This window comes from Panthera uncia (genome assembly GCF_023721935.1).
Source record: "Panthera uncia isolate 11264 chromosome A1 unlocalized genomic scaffold, Puncia_PCG_1.0 HiC_scaffold_16, whole genome shotgun sequence".
NCBI classification, from domain to species: Eukaryota; Metazoa; Chordata; class Mammalia; order Carnivora; family Felidae; genus Panthera; species Panthera uncia.
This window is the reverse complement of record NW_026057576.1, coordinates 25,118,481-25,133,694: the sequence shown is the minus strand read 5'-3', so window position 1 is coordinate 25,133,694 and position 15,214 is coordinate 25,118,481. Positions and strand designations below refer to the sequence as shown.

The 15,214-nt window shown below is 47.0% G+C and overlaps 1 protein-coding gene and 1 long non-coding RNA gene across 9 annotated transcripts in view; one reads left to right on the top strand and one right to left on the bottom strand.

Moving 5' to 3' along the window:
* Positions 1-846: 846 nt before the first annotated feature.
* LOC125934138 (uncharacterized) lies at positions 847-14,532 on the bottom strand. Its single transcript, XR_007461237.1, has 3 exons — positions 14,093-14,532; positions 1,095-1,405; positions 847-1,001 (listed from the first exon to the last, which is right to left on the bottom strand). It is a non-coding gene; the product is annotated as an uncharacterized LOC125934138 (long non-coding RNA).
* Positions 13,909-15,214, top strand: part of SERP2 (stress associated endoplasmic reticulum protein family member 2) — a 23,255-nt gene continuing 21,949 nt past the window's right edge. For 6 of the 8 annotated variants that reach the window (XR_007461233.1, XR_007461232.1, XM_049647458.1 and 3 more), the window contains exons 1-2: positions 13,909-14,005; positions 15,096-15,213. Coding sequence is in view for 6 of the 8 variants with exons in the window: in XM_049647458.1 (XP_049503415.1) it covers positions 13,989-14,005; positions 15,096-15,213 (135 nt within the window). In the remaining 2 variants the exon portion in view is untranslated. Of the gene's footprint in view, positions 14,006-14,675; positions 14,906-15,095; position 15,214 lie in introns of those variants that run through there. The other 2 variants (XM_049647460.1, XM_049647462.1) reach the window with 2 other exon arrangements.

Below are 15,214 nucleotides of genomic sequence, written 5' to 3'. Positions count from 1 at the left end.
AACAAGCTTGTTTTTATGGCCCATTGCTAGTCAATAACCCATTATTTTCATGTGCTGGAACGACACAAGAAGATTAATTTGTACGCTGTGGAAACTCCAGCCAAAACAGTTGGTTAATAATTACTACTTTTCACCGAATGCCTATTATGCATCAAGTGTTATACTCTACTTGGGGAGATTAAGTATTATGAAACTGGTTTCACAACTGATGAAGTTGAAGTTTAAAGAAGGTAAGTGACTTACTTGCCTCCGATGGCCCAGCTCAGTAGTAGAAAGTCAAGATTTGAACTCGAAGCCTATACCCTTAACCACTCTGATATGATTTAATTTGACCTGAAGTTTTGTCTTTAAAATGGGGTTTGAGGGGCGCTGTGTGGCTCAGTCGGTTAAGTGTCCATCTCTTGATTTCAGCTCAGCTCGTGATCTCACAATTTATGGGTTCAAGCCCCAAGTCGGGCTCTGTGCTGATAGTGTGGAGCCTTCTCTGTCTCCCTCTCTTTCTGCCCCTCCCCCACTCACTTGCGCACGCGCTCTCTCTCTTTCTCTCAAAAATAAATGAATATACATTTAAAGTGAAATCAAATCAAATCAAGTAGGGTTTGAAGATTCAGAATCTGGAATTCCCATGAGATGTTGAGTGGCTCTTGAAATAATCCTGCAAATGTTAGTATGTTTTGGCATTCATATATTCAGTCAATCGATACCATTTTCCTTTCTTCTTCTTGGTCCTGGGGATGAAATGGTGATAAGCAGATATGGTGTCTGTCTTCACGGAGCCTACAGCCCGGAGGGAACACCAACTGCTAATTGAATAATCGCACAAGTGAATGTCAAGCTACACCCCTACAAGCTCTGCCACATTTAATGTGATAAAGGAGATGTATGGTACACGTTCAGGGGGACCTGACCAGGTCTCAGAGGTGATGACCGGCTTCAGAGTAGGAAGTGTTGACATCCATAACCCATGAAGCACAACACTCGGTGGGTTGGCGGCTCTAAAGCTGGGGAAACAATAGGAATGACAACCATTAGGATTTCTAACTGAGTCCGGCCGTCAGTGCTTTCAAACTGAATCTCCTATGTCCCCTACTGACCTGATCCCTATTCTCTTAGAGCAAAAGACGTTGTCTCCAGCTCTTTCAACTGAACCCAAGTGTGTTCGAAATGGCCCATCCCGTTAATGGCATGGACGTGGAGAGTACTCGCGGAGAGCAGAGTCGAGGAGGACTCTGCAAGTATAAACGTGGGTAGCTGGGAACTGAGCTCCGTCCTTCAGTAGCAGCGCTGGAGTTGAACAGCAGTGAACAGGGGAACTTGGATGACAATAGTATATATCGCATTTCAGGCTAAGAGATTCAAGCGATGGTAAAATATCCAAGGGGAAACAGCTTGCAGACTGGCAGTGCTGGGGGAGGAGATAAGAACAAATTGTGAAACTGAGTCTCAGACCAGAATGTATCTGCATTCAGTAATAATGAGTCTTTATGATTACATACCATCATCATCATTTCGCATGGTGCCTACTACACGTCTGCACACAGGTTAACTGCTGGGGTCTTAGAGCAAGACTGGGAGGCAGACACCATTATCATTTCCATTCCACAGATTGGGAATCTGAGACACAGAGAGTTTAAGTGACGTGGCCAAGGTAATAATGCCAAGCCAGTTTCAAACACAGGCAAGCTGGCCCCCAAGCCATATCCTTAACCAGCCGATGCCTCCCTACATAGCGTTACCAATGACAGCGCCCTTGTACATCCATCCCATGCTTATCCCCCCACAGCAACGTATTCCCTCGACAGAGGAAGTTTATTGTTCTGCTTAGCTTTACAGAAGGCAACACAAAAGCCGGCCCACAACAGAGGGTTTCAGAACTCAAACCCATGTCTTCTGATTCCAAATTCAGTATTCTTTCACTCCACCAACGCTGCCCTTGAAAGCTCAGGAGCTCCCGCCTCAGGCAGCACAGAAGGAAAAGAGGGAATTCTCACAGGTGTTGAGGAGAAAAGAGGGACGGTGTAAGAATGAAAAGCTAGAAAGACAAAAAGCCTAGAAAGCCGAATAAAGATATTTTCCCTTCTAGTAACAACCTTACCAAATCGCGATTGATGACTGTGGGCAAAGTGCTATGTTTGGTGATTAATAAAAGCTTGTCCAAGATCAGATGCAATGCTAAATACCTTGCAGCAGACCCGATTCTTGTCCTCGATGAGCTTACTGTCTTGCTGGGAAGTTAGTCAGACTTCAAACACAGGGAAAGAATTTTTTAAGGCAGTCGTACTGCCAGTTGAATGTCTGGGAGAAGAGCAGGAGGATTTCGGAGAAGGAAAAGTTACCAGCTGAATTGTTACTGAGAAGTCACAAAAAATGCCTCATGGGGGAAGATGGGTCCTGAACAGTTTACATAGAGAAATCATTCTGTGCTCATGCTCTTCTGTTTATTTTTATTTTTTTAATGTTTGTTTGTTTATGTATGGATGGATGTATTGAGAGAGAGAGAGCAAGTGCAGGAGGGGCAAAGAGAGGGAGACAGAGAATCCCAAGCAGTCTCCATGCTATGAGCACAGAGCTCAAAACCGGCTCGAACTCACAAACTGCAAGATCATAACTTGAGCCAAAACCAGGAGTCGGTCGCTTAACTGACTGAGCCATCCAGGTGCCTCTCTTCTGTTTATTTTTAATTACATCCACACATTTATCCTGATCCTTTAGGGACCAAGATGGCAGAAAACAAATTCATATCCTTTCCTCTATGCTTCCTCTCTCTTGCCAAAAAGTGAAAAATAATAACAACTTCTCTAAACGCAGCGTTGAGGTAGTTACCTGAGCGGCCTGTTCCAGTTCTAGAAGCTCTCCTTCCCCTGCCACAAGAATAAGTTTTATTTACACTCTTACCCCAAAGGAATTTGAAAGTGCTCTGAATGTGCCCAAGGGGCCACCCTCCAACTGTTAACTAAGTCAACAGTCCCTCAAGGAAGTAATTTTGCTTTTAGAAACCGGTAAAGCCCCACCTGTAGCCGAAGAAACATAGTCCATGTGATTCCTATTTCCCAAGAAGAAACTAACCCAATGTGGACAGCGTTTGTTAAAGTGGTTTCCTTATCACCGTAAAGGAATCTCAAAAAGCCAATCTACAACCAGGAACCCAGCTGTAAATCTCCCCAAGTCCACCTGTGTTAAAACAGATGCCTGAAATAAAGACCAGAAGTTGAACAAATCCCTTTCCCCTTGATGCAAAATCCCGTTGCTGCTGTTGAACAGGATTTACAGACCTTGAGTCAATTAAAGGGAATTATATGCGGCACCCAGCACGGGCAATTTCATAGACATGATGGTGGTTACCAGGGGCTGGGGGAGGGGGAGACAGGACAGTTGTTTTTAATGGGAACAGAGCTTCAGTTTGGGGAGATACAGATGTTCTGGAGATGAATAGGGAATTGGAGCACAACAACGCGAACGTGCTTGATGCCACAGAACGGATTAAAATGGTAGATTTTATGTTCTGTATATTTTACCACAGTTTTAAAAAAGGAGTAAAGAGAATTTATTTCAAAACCTGGAATCTAGAGTCTTTCCTAATAACAGTGACGAAGGCAACTGCCACCTTTTTATGACAAACTAGTTTTTAGTAAACTATTTTTAAAATACCATAAGTGAGGGGCGCCTGGGTGGCTCGGTCAGTTGAGCATCCGACTTCGGCTCAGGTCATGATCTGAAGGTTCGTGAGTTCGAGCCCCGCGTCGGGCTCTGTGCTGACACCTCAGAGCTTGGAGCCTGCTTTGGATTCTGCGTCTCCCTCTCTCTCTGCCTCTCCCTGGCTCATGCTCTGTCTCTCTCTCTCTCTCTCTCTCTCTCAAAAATAAACACTAAAAAATAAATACATAAATAAATAAGTAAAATAAAATACTGTGAGCGAAGGGGAGGGAGACAGTAAGGCTTTTGAAGAGCGTAATATGAAGAAGAATCAAACTGTTTACCAGGAGCCATAGTATGAGTAATTCAGGTGCACCATCATTTCCTGGATTATTTGAGGAACAACTCAGCCCGCCAGATGGTCATTCAGCAACCTAACAGAAGTGCGTTGAGGGTTTGAGCCAATTCTTATCCCTTTAAGGAAACTAAGACTGCAGAACTATATTTCGGCGCCTGGAATAGACCAAACTCATAGAAACAGAAATAGACTAGAAGTTACCAGAGGCTGGGGAGAGTTATTGTTTAGTGGGTACGGAGTTTCTGCTGAGGATAATGAGAAGATTCTGGAAATAGTGGTGACGGTTACATCACATTGTGAGTGCCCTTAATGCCACGGAATTGTACCTTCTGGAATAGTTACGTTTTATGTTCTGTATATTTTACCATAATTTTTTAAAAATGGTAAACCATCTCAGCCGCTTGAAATAACAATAAAATGAAAATCCTTTCCAAGAAAGAAAGAGGGAATCCTGAGGAAAAGGACGAATAAAGAGTTGGTACTTGGTAGACAGCGGAAGGAAGAAACCGTATTTCACAAAAGGGCCACTGTGGGCATGAGGCAGCACGTAGGCAATCTACCCTGCAGACATCTATCCCGGATCTCTGCTGGCAAGGTCCCATTCAGCCAAAAGTTTTTCTAGCGGCCCAGCCCCTCTTTCTCTGTCCTCCTGTCCCCTTCCTCCCCCTCCTATTCAGAGCCCTAACCCGTCATTTTCTTTCTTTTAAATTGGCAACCGCCCACATTGGATAAACAAGATACACAGGATGGAGGGGGGTGGTGAAGCGGAAGCACATTGCAGGGCTAAGAAAACAAATAGCCAATGAAGCAGAAGAAACCACAATGTGACTTAGACGAGCTTGGCCCTGGAGAGAAGTGTCCGACGAGTCAATTATTTCCAGATCTCCACCGGCCCTGGGATGGAGAGGGCAAACCGCACCGTTTGTCGGAGTGAGTTCCTATGGGGTGGAGTCTGAGTCAAAGGAATGGATAGAGAGAAACAAGAAGGGGACTGAAGGTCCCTTTTCATTAAGTTGTCACTGGGAAAGCCAAGTCTGTAATAAAGCTTGTTGGGTACTGATTAAGCTCTGCGGGTTTGGGCAGGGAGGAAAAGGATAAAATAGCAGTCATGACATGACACCTTCTCCCTGGCTTTCACTGGAGCAAAGCCGGAAGATGTGGCCCACGCCAGGCACGGAGGCCACAAAGCCACATGGCCACACACTGAGAGGTTCCCTTGGGCGCTCAGGTCCGAGCATCTCGGGAAGGCGGCAGAAGCAGCAGGAGGAAGGGCGGATCACAGGCAGGTGAACGGGCTCTGCCTCTTTGGCACTCTTAGCCATTGGGAGAAAGACCTAGATGGACCTTGCCTTTCCATGAGCTCTTTCCTCAGCCATGAGCACAGAGGCAAGGAGACCCTTAAAAAAAGTCAGTTGTGGTTTACTGTAGACAGAGGTGAGCAGGGCCCTGTCTCTCAGACAAAGAAAGCTGCTGGATGAGCTAGATGATTTGTTTGTAAGTCCAGCCTACCCTTTTGGCAGGTAGCAGTATAAACACTCGCCCCCCGGCCCCATTGCATAGAGTCAAAACGTGGGATGCACCCTCAGGATATTTTTAATACAGGCCAGCTTTGCCGATGTGAAGTGCACTCGCTGCCTGAACGTCAGTGCCTTTGAAACGTTGACTGTGCAGAGCGCTGTGAAAAGCACCGTGGGGAAGGTGACCAGAGAACAGATCATGCAAATACGAACCATGTGGATACGTACCACATGGATACGAATATCAATGACGACAAAAGATAACGCATAAAAGGGGCACCATGACACTGGGTGACCGGGGAAGATGTGTAGATGGAAACAACCCTGGGACTTTTCTGGAGAACCAGGCTTGCCAGTAAAGTGGTGAACTTTTAGTATTAAAACAGTAACGCTAACATTAACCACCATTAACCTGAAAGAAACCTATGTTTGTTCCTCCAGAACAAAGGAACAACAAAGCCCTCAGTCGACCAGTCACATTTTCTTCCTTCTGGACTTTGTTCCTTTAATTGCCAAACCGTGTTTATGACTTTTACTACAGAATAATGACTACCGTGTTCAAATGAAGTGATTTATTTTAACTACGTGCACTACATATTATCGAAACGAATAGAAAATGGACCCCACGTGCTCAGATTCTTTGGGTACAGTTTTTGCATACGAAAATTACCAGTCTCAGTTACCAAGCACGATCATGATGAATTTTTCTCCTTTTGACTTTTGCTCTGCACCCCCTTTAAGTGGGAAGTTGGACTGGATAATCCCCAGGTCCCTTTCAACCCCAAAGTCCCATGAGTCCATGTAGGAGGGGGGATCGTGGACTGTCAAATGAGGAGCTCTGACAAAGAGAGGGGAGGGGCGCCTGGGTGGCTTGGTCGGTTAAGCGTCCGACTTCGGCTCAGGTCATGATCTCACGGTCCGCGAGTTCGAGCCCCGCCTTGGGCTCTGTGCTGACAGCTCAGAGCCTGGAGCCTGTTTCAGATTCTGTGTCTCCCTCTCTCTGCCCCTCCCCTGTTCATGCTCTGTCTCTCCCTGTCTCAAAAATAAACGTTAAAAAAAAAAAAACAAAAAAACAAAGAGCGGGGAGACTGGGCGACCTGAACCCTGACCCACTGCCACCATTGGTATGCCCGTGGGAACATCCCCCCACCGCCCCCCGGCAGTCAGCTGTCACTGTGGGCAATGGGAGCACCAAAGAGATGGTACCAGGGTGGCTGGGCACGTTTGGGGTTTTCTCAGGTGCGTATAAAATGTTTTGCAAACACGACTTCAGGACACATTCCTACCACTGCCCACCCCATCCCCCTCAGACCAGATTGTTGCCCCTGAGACCCTCCTGTAGAGAAATCCTGTAGGGTCACCATCTGTGTGCTAGTGTCTCAGCTGTAAACCTGGAATAATAATAACATTGACCTCTCTCCCCATAGTGGCGTGGGGATTGACTAATTAAGCCCTGTAAATCGCCTTGAAAACTGGACAATAGAATTCTCTGCCTGACTGTCAGAAAGAATTCACACCATCCCCCGGGCCTGACCCGAGGGTGGTGGCACAGCTCTCTAGTCCCTCTTTGCTAGTATTTTGTCACACTTGGACAAAGGGCTCTGGAGTCAAAGGGCAGCTTAAACCACACACCCAATATCTCGCTAAGAGGAATTCCTGAGAATCAGCTTAGTGCTGATGATGATTGCCAAACGCTCTGAATCACTTCCTTTTCTCCCACAGACTAGCTTTTTCTTGATTTGTGTTCCCAGATGAAATGGGTGTGTATGTGGGTGTGGGAGAGGGACCGTGCCTGTAGCCCCAGGCTTGTACTTCCCAGTGACATGGCGGCTCTAGATGCTGTCACGGTGACCCAAATAGGGATTCCCTTCAAAGCTTCCTCTTCCTAGTCCCTGTTTCCTAATCTTGGTTCAGATTTCACTTTGAAACTACTCGAGGGCAGCCCCTGCCTGGTTTTCCACCCAGATGAAGCCGAGGAAACCAGTGTGGCCCAGAGACCTCCACGTACAAAATCATGCAGGGATGTTGTACAATTAAAAAGCTGCTATGGTTTCTGTGAAAACAGCTCTGTGCAAACATCTGGACCTTCTGCAGATGGTTTACTAATCCATATATATCGCTGCCAATGAGCTCTTTGCAAAATCCTTTTAAAGTATATCAGATGTGACAGGTTTCCAGAAGCTGGGATCCTGAGTTTAATGTGCTGACATTCAGAAAAGCCAATAGCATTCCTGATAATTCACAAAGCTCCTTTCAAGTAACTTTGTGATGCAGTTATTGAAAGGGCTGGACCTTTCTTTAAATCAGACCTGACAGAGATTAAAAAATAAATAATAACTATAAAGAGGAATGAGTGAATTGGATCAGGAAAACACGACTGTTATTTAAAATGGTAATTTAAATTTTCACTGAGATCAAAAACAAATAGCAAATGCAATTAAGTGAGGGCTTACATCGTTACCTGTTTTAGACATCAGGGTCACAACTCGGAGTATGAACCTGTTTTGTGTACCTAACACAAGTCGACAGGTACTCTGAATGAATGAAATACCAACTACATAAAATACTGAATAGATATTAATTGCAATACCCAAATCCCCCAAATCTTCTCAGTTTTCCACCATTCTTTCATTCCGTATTCACTGAACACCTACTGTTTGCCACCATGACAGCTTATGGGGTCACCGTGATGAACAGCTGTGGTCTATGCCACGAAGGAGCTAACGGTTTATGAAAGGCAAGGATTGTTCATAAATATAAGCCCTCTTTCTCTAAATTGTTTAGAGCAGTCTACGAAAGACAAATATGTCTTGCTAAAAATAATGAAGCTTAGCAATATTATCATTTTTAAACATTTAGATCTTTCAATAATTCACCATTAAAAAGTTACACTCTTTAAATCCAGAAATGGTCAAGAATATTGCCTATCTGTCCATTTTCTACTCTAGTCTCTATTGTGACTCACAGAACATGGAAAGAACTAACCTTGACTAAAGTGACAGCAAAGCTAATTGAATAGTTAGTGGATAAATTCATGACCTTGGCCTCATTAGCAGAGCACTCAATCTAGTAAATATAAAGAAATAAAATGAAGCAATGCTCTTTACCCAGGATTGTTTTGTTCACGGCCATACAACTCGGAAATAATAGCCTGAACACAGTTATATACATTATGGGAGGAGTATACATTGATACAAGTTCTCCAGAGATAACTTGGCAATATCTATTACACATTTGTGCACATAACTTTTGGCCCAGTAACTATACTTCTAGGAAGTTCTCCAACCAATAGATGCATGCGTATTTGCAAAAACACATACACAAGGTTTTTCATTGATTCATAGTAGCGAAAAACTGGAAATAATCTAAATATCCATCAATAAGGGATTGGTTAAATCAATTATTATATCTCCATGCAGTGGAATACCATGCAGCCATTTTAAAAGAATGAAATAGATCTAGACGATGTAGATCAACCTCCGTGATATACTACCAACTGAAAAAAAACAAAAATAAGGCACAGATCATATTGAATAATATGATACTCTTTGAGATTTTCAAGAGATTAAAAGGATTTTGTAAAGAGCTCATTTAAATATATATGTGTGCATATATAAAGTGTATTATGCATGCATGCTTGAATTTACATAGAAAAGACACACAGTGGTTGTTTTGAACTTTAGAGTCAGAGATGAAAAAGACCAATTCTTCTCTTCAATATGGTAACGCTTGAATTTTTTTTTTTCAGATTTTAATGTAATTAAAAAGAAATGACCTGGAAAGATTGTCCACATGTTCTGTCTCTCAATTCAGTGGCTTCTTGTGTTCATCCAGACTTGAGACATTCAGTAGTGTTTAAGTACTTCAAGAACACTCCAAACTATCTGAAGGCAGAGACTATGGCTCGTGATCTTGACCTTCCTTGGGCAAGTTACCTATCTTTCATAAACCTGTTGCCTCAATGGTATATGGAGACAATAACAGCGGTAGCTAACATTTATTAAGTAAGAACCACGATCCAGCCTCTTACTGCTTTTAATGTGGATTGCACCAAGTCTCAAAACAATCCTAATAAGCATTATTGCTGTATCCCATTTTATAGATTAGAAAAGACACATATCACTAAAGTTATAAGTGGAGGCTTTGTCTGTGTCCAGGGCCCTTGTACCTACTGGGTTGTGTAAGAAGTGAGAAGGTGCATGTAAAACACTTGGCAATGTCCGGCTCTTCAGGAAGTGCTTAGGAAACATTAGATATTATTCCTGATGTTATTTCTTCCCTGCCAGGAAACTCTTCCAGCCATTAAAAACATGCACCCAACTGAACTGAAACAAGGTAGCTCTGTGCCGAAAGCACTGAGATCCTAGCAGGGGCAGGCTCATGGGAGATACACAGCCACTACTTGGGCTCAGACATGTGGAATCACCTCACATGTCTTCAGCCACGTGTGGATTGCCACGGGAAGTCATTAGGGAAAGTACTGTAGCAGGGTATGTGTTTTCCCCTTGGGATATGAAGGTTTTACTGCCAGTAATGACAGATGTGGCCAGCTAATTACAGACTGGAGATGGGTAATCACATCTTGCATTTTAAGGTTTAATCTGATCACCTCTGGGGTCAAGGAATGACAGTTATCGTAATGGCTAAAGTTTGTTTCCACCTCCACTTATGGACCGAAGTTCAAGCCTTGGAGGTCTGAAATGGAAACTATCTTTGTTCTGCAGTATGCATGTATGCATGCACAGGTGTGCATTCCTGCGTGTGGGTGCGTGTGTGCGTGTGTATGTGTGTAAGAGAGAGAGAGAGAGAGAGATTTTTTGTGCACACATAAGATGCTCCAAAGCTTGGCCTGTCACCCTGTCTCCAAGTTTACCTAGTAAATATTTCTTTTGAGAAAACGGGGAGTCAGGAGGCCTCAATTCGGCTTTCAGTTCTGCTACAAATCGCTTTGCAATTCCGAGGCTGTGGCTAATCTGTGAAATTAGGGCAGTATCCAAACGTTTCCTTCTTCGTCTCCCCCACACAACTGAGAACTCCCCAAAGGCAGAAGCTCTTGTATCAATCATCGAATTCTCAGTGTCTAAAATAGTGTCTGGCATACAGTAGACGCTCAGTAAACACAGCAAACGACTGAGTTTCTTTCCAGTGACAATGTGGCGTGAGTCCACGAAATCACAATCTAATGCGTTGAGTTGATTTCAGCGCGTGCAGCAGATAACATTGGCTGTCAGCTCTCTTCTCTTCTCTGCCTACCGTGGAGACACCTTCGTGAACATTGGCACCAGAATCTAACATGTGCGAAAGGAGATGATGTTGAGATCTGCCAAATTTTTCTCTACTCCGGCAATAGTGGAAATGATTTGGATGAAGAAGAAACAAAGTATTGGATGAAGAAGAAACAAAGTATTAATTCGAAGGGCTGGTGATTTGCTGGTTTTGTTGAAGCAAGGTGTGTCTGTCAATCGCCCCATCCATACTCACAACTGGCCACCCACAACACTTGTCACCAAGGCCTCTATCCTCAGTTCCCCTTGGCGAGACAAGTCAAAGACTGCTGGCTAACAACGTCTGAGGGCTTCCAGTGACATGGCAATCATTCCAGATCTGGAAGGGAAATGACCAAGGAGGACCTTCTGGGTTTTTGTCTGTTTCCGTGAACGTCAGTCAGGGTTCTTGGATGCAAACAACACAAACTCTGACCAATGGAAGCAGAAGGGGGGTTTAAGAATTTCAGGTACCACAAATCAAGTGGGGTCCGCCCCTCTACCACCCCCCCCCCCCCCCCCCCCCCCCCCCCCCCGCCAACCACAGGCATACACCAGATATACTGCAGGTGCTGTTGCAGACTACTGCAATAAAATGAGTATCACAGTAAAGCCAGTCAAATGAGATTTCTTGTTTCCCAGTGCATATAAAAGTTATGTTCACAGTATACTGTAGTCTATTAAGTGTGCAATAGCATTACACCTAAAAATAAAACAAAGCACATACCTTACTCGAAAACTACTTTATTGCCAAAAAATGCTAACCATCATGTGAGCTCTCACTGAGTTGTAAACAATGATCGCAGATAACTGTAACACATAAAATAGTGGAAAAGTGTGGATATGGCAAGAATTGCCAAACTGCAACACAGAGACATGAAGTAAGCAAACGCTGTTGGAAAAATGGCACCAATAGACAGGCTCGACGAAGGCTTGCCGCAAATCTCCAATGTGTAAAAAGCATAATATCCACAAAGCATAATATGGCAGAGCACAACAACACAAGGTATGCCGTATCTGTCCCAGTGGGCTCCCACAGTGGTAAAGAGGGTCCTAACTCTCACACGGCGGGGGAGTCCCCCAAGTAGAAAGGAGATGTGCACGCTGGTCAGCCACAGAAAAGTGACGGGTAGCCACTACATCACAACCCGATAGTGTAGCATCTGTGGGCTTTGATAATACATCATTTGTAAAGATGGGTAAAACCTAGAGCCTACAGTCACAGACCCGAGCACTCGAAGCGGGGCAGACTCGTGATGGATGAACATGGGGCTTATTCGAATTCCTGCTCTAAAGGCTGAAAAAATTACCAGCCCAAATTAAATTTTAATCACCGGGCAGCTTCCTGCAACTTCACCCAGAGCCATTTTAGAAGTTGTGGTTGAGTGCCACCGGTGTGCCCTAAAGTTCCTGCTGCCACCACGAATTCAGCCAAGGGGACTTCCGGCTCTTGATCAAGCTTTCATTGCTCTCTTAAGTTCTCCCACCTCCAAAACGCAAGATGACCCCACGCCTTGCTCCTTCTTAGCCCTGGGGTCACTCTGGAACTCCAGGGACACAGCTTCAGACCTTGGCCCCAGCTTCCCAGTAGAAGGGGATGAGCCAGCTCAACCTCTAGTTCACGGCAGCCTGACAGTGGGGTAGGAAGGGGCAGAAGCCAGGGTGGGAGGGAAGACCCTTCTCAGCAAATAATGCTGATGTTCAAGGCAATGAACAGGACTGGGATCTACAGAGTGGGGGCAGGAGGGGAGGCCCAGATGGGTAGGGTGCAAGTCACGGCCGATGGACCCGTCCCAAACCAGCAGCAGTGACTCTACCAAAGGACTTGAAAAGGTGCAGCAGTGTCACTCCCAGCCATCTGTTGCACATGTGTACTTGCACAAGTGCAAGGGCATAAAGGTAGATGTGCAAGGATATTCACTAAAGCACTGTAGACAAACACACACACACACGTGCACACGCACACACACACACTGGAAATAACTGCGTAGCAGTAATTCAACAAATTCTATACAATCATCCTGAGGGGTATTTGTATATGAATAAAAAATACTGGAAGGGTCACCTAGGACCCGTGGGAATTAGTGAGAAGGGCAACGAAAAACCCTTACTTTTCACTGCGTAGCCTATTTCATTTACATGTTGACTGTGGGTACGCAGCCTCTGCTGTATAATTAGAACCACACATTTAGGGGCGCCTGGGTGGCTCAGTCGGTTGAGCGTCCAACTTTGGCTCAGGTCATGATCTCATGGTTCACGAGTTTGAGCCCCACATAGAGCTCTGTGCTGACAGCTCAGAGCCTGGAGCCTGCCTCAGATTCTGTGTCTTCCTCTCTCTCTGCCCTTCCCCTACTCGTGCTCTGTCTCTCTCGGTCTCTCAAAAATAAAAACCTTTAAAAAAATTTTTTTAATGATGTAAAAAAAAAACACAAGCAAAGCAAAGCAAGAAAAAGGCCGCTATCGAGCAGGCATTAGGGGTCAAGAATTTCTTCCCAGACAAGGGGTGTGGGAAGGCAGGCTTCTCTCAGGTGAGAACACATTTCTGCTTGCAGGCCCAAAGGGATAACCATCTCGGCCAGTATCTTTTCCTTAATGGTCCCCAGAACCAGGTCTGTGCTCAACTCAGGCGGAGACTTACCTTCCGCCTCCTCCGCGGGAATGTGGACAAGATTTGTAAAAAGTGAGTCAGGGAGAGGAACTTTCTGGGCCTCACACCACGGTGGGGGATGGGACGGCCCTCTCTCCCCATGCAAAGGCCCGCTTGGTTTGTAGTTCTGTACTGATGGTGGAGATGTTGGCGGGAACTGGTGTGCGAACTCAACTGACCTCTAGAGCCAGAAAAGTCGTGGCCAGACTTTACTAACTGCTAGGTAGATTGTCTTCTTCTGGGCTGCCGAAAGCAACCCCCCAAAACAGCTCGTATCAGAGCTGGGACAACAAGAAATGGGGAGGAGGGCGAGGATGAGCTTAATAAAGGGCCCTTAAAAGAAAGAAGGAACTTCCCCTAAATTCCTACTGACCCTGGGACACTCTCTCCACACAAAACCTTTAGAAGCCCGGCCACAGATGCCTGCAAGGGAAACACTGGGATGCGCGAGCCAAAGCCAAGCCGAATGCCTCCGTTCTTCCCACCGCTTCCTGCTGCCCCGGACCTTCCAGGCTGACTTTCCCCGTTTTCCTCAACGCTTCTGAGCTTCTAAGAGCTCACCTCGGTTCATGCGGCACAAGGAAAAGTGAGGGACTGAATCCCTTTCCCCCTGCCCCCACAGCCGACCAGGCAATCTGTAGGGCCCGAACACCAACGTCTGTGGGTCACATACACTTCAGTTTTTATCCCTCCGCTGCAGGGAAGCTCCCAGTTCAGAGCCCTTGGGACGCGGGTGGCTGGAGGAGGGCCAAACTGCTCCAGGCAGGTGGGGAGCCTAAGCTGGTCAAATCCGTCCACTTTAGGGTAGTGACCGCCACATCTGGCTGGGCTGCAGGCCTAGGACCTTCCTCCACTCAGATGCTGACGGTTGCTGCCAGTGTTCCACGGAAGGCCCTCAGCTACCAAGGCAAGATGACCGAGCCCACTCCATCCTCGCACCCACTTATCCGCATCCTTGGGGAGTTCCAGCCCTTTCCGCAGTACTTGAGAAGGGTCCTGCGGTGGGCTTCCCTCGCCCAGGGCCCTTCCCCAGACCCCTGAAGGGGAGGTTCTTTAAACTGTCCCCCAACAGCGTGGGCCGGGACTCCCCCTCATTCCACTTGTCTTTTGACCCCCCCCCCCCCCCCCCCCCCCAGGCCCGCCGGCCGCTGCCTCCAATCCGGCCCTCGGCCAGGGGGTAGTGGTGCAAGGCAGACTGGCTTAAAGCGCGGCCGCCCCTATCCCGGCCCCGGGCGCCGGCGGGTCCCCGGCCGCGGAGCCCCAGAGCGGCTGCGCCCCCGGCCCCTATGCGCGCGCAAAGCCGGCGGCCGCCGTAACCCTCGGCCCCGCAGCGTTCGGCCGCTGGATCCCGAGCCGGCAGGGGCCCCGGGCGGAGCGGCTCCGCGCGCTGCGCTCCGGCCGCCCAGCGCGGGGAGGACGCGCGGCAGCGCCAGCCTCGGGGCCGCGCTGGTTAGGTAGCAGGGGGGACCGGAAGGATGGCGAGGAAGTAGGAGAGGGTTTCCTGAGATGAAAGATTACTTCCGTCCGGGCTCTGGCCTCTCTCTGGAGCCGGCTCGTTGGGGGCTGGGGAGCGGGGTGCGCGGGGCTCGGGGACCGCGCCTTGCCACCTGCAGCGCCCGCAGCCGGCGGGACGCGCGCGGCCGGGTCGGGGGGCTAACGCGGGGGGATTCTTGCAGGTGGGACTCGAGGGCATTGCCTAGCGCCCAAGCCATGGTGGCCAAACAGCGGATCCGGATGGCCAACGAGAAGCACAGCAAAAACATCACCCAGAGGGGGAACGTAGCCAAAACCCTGG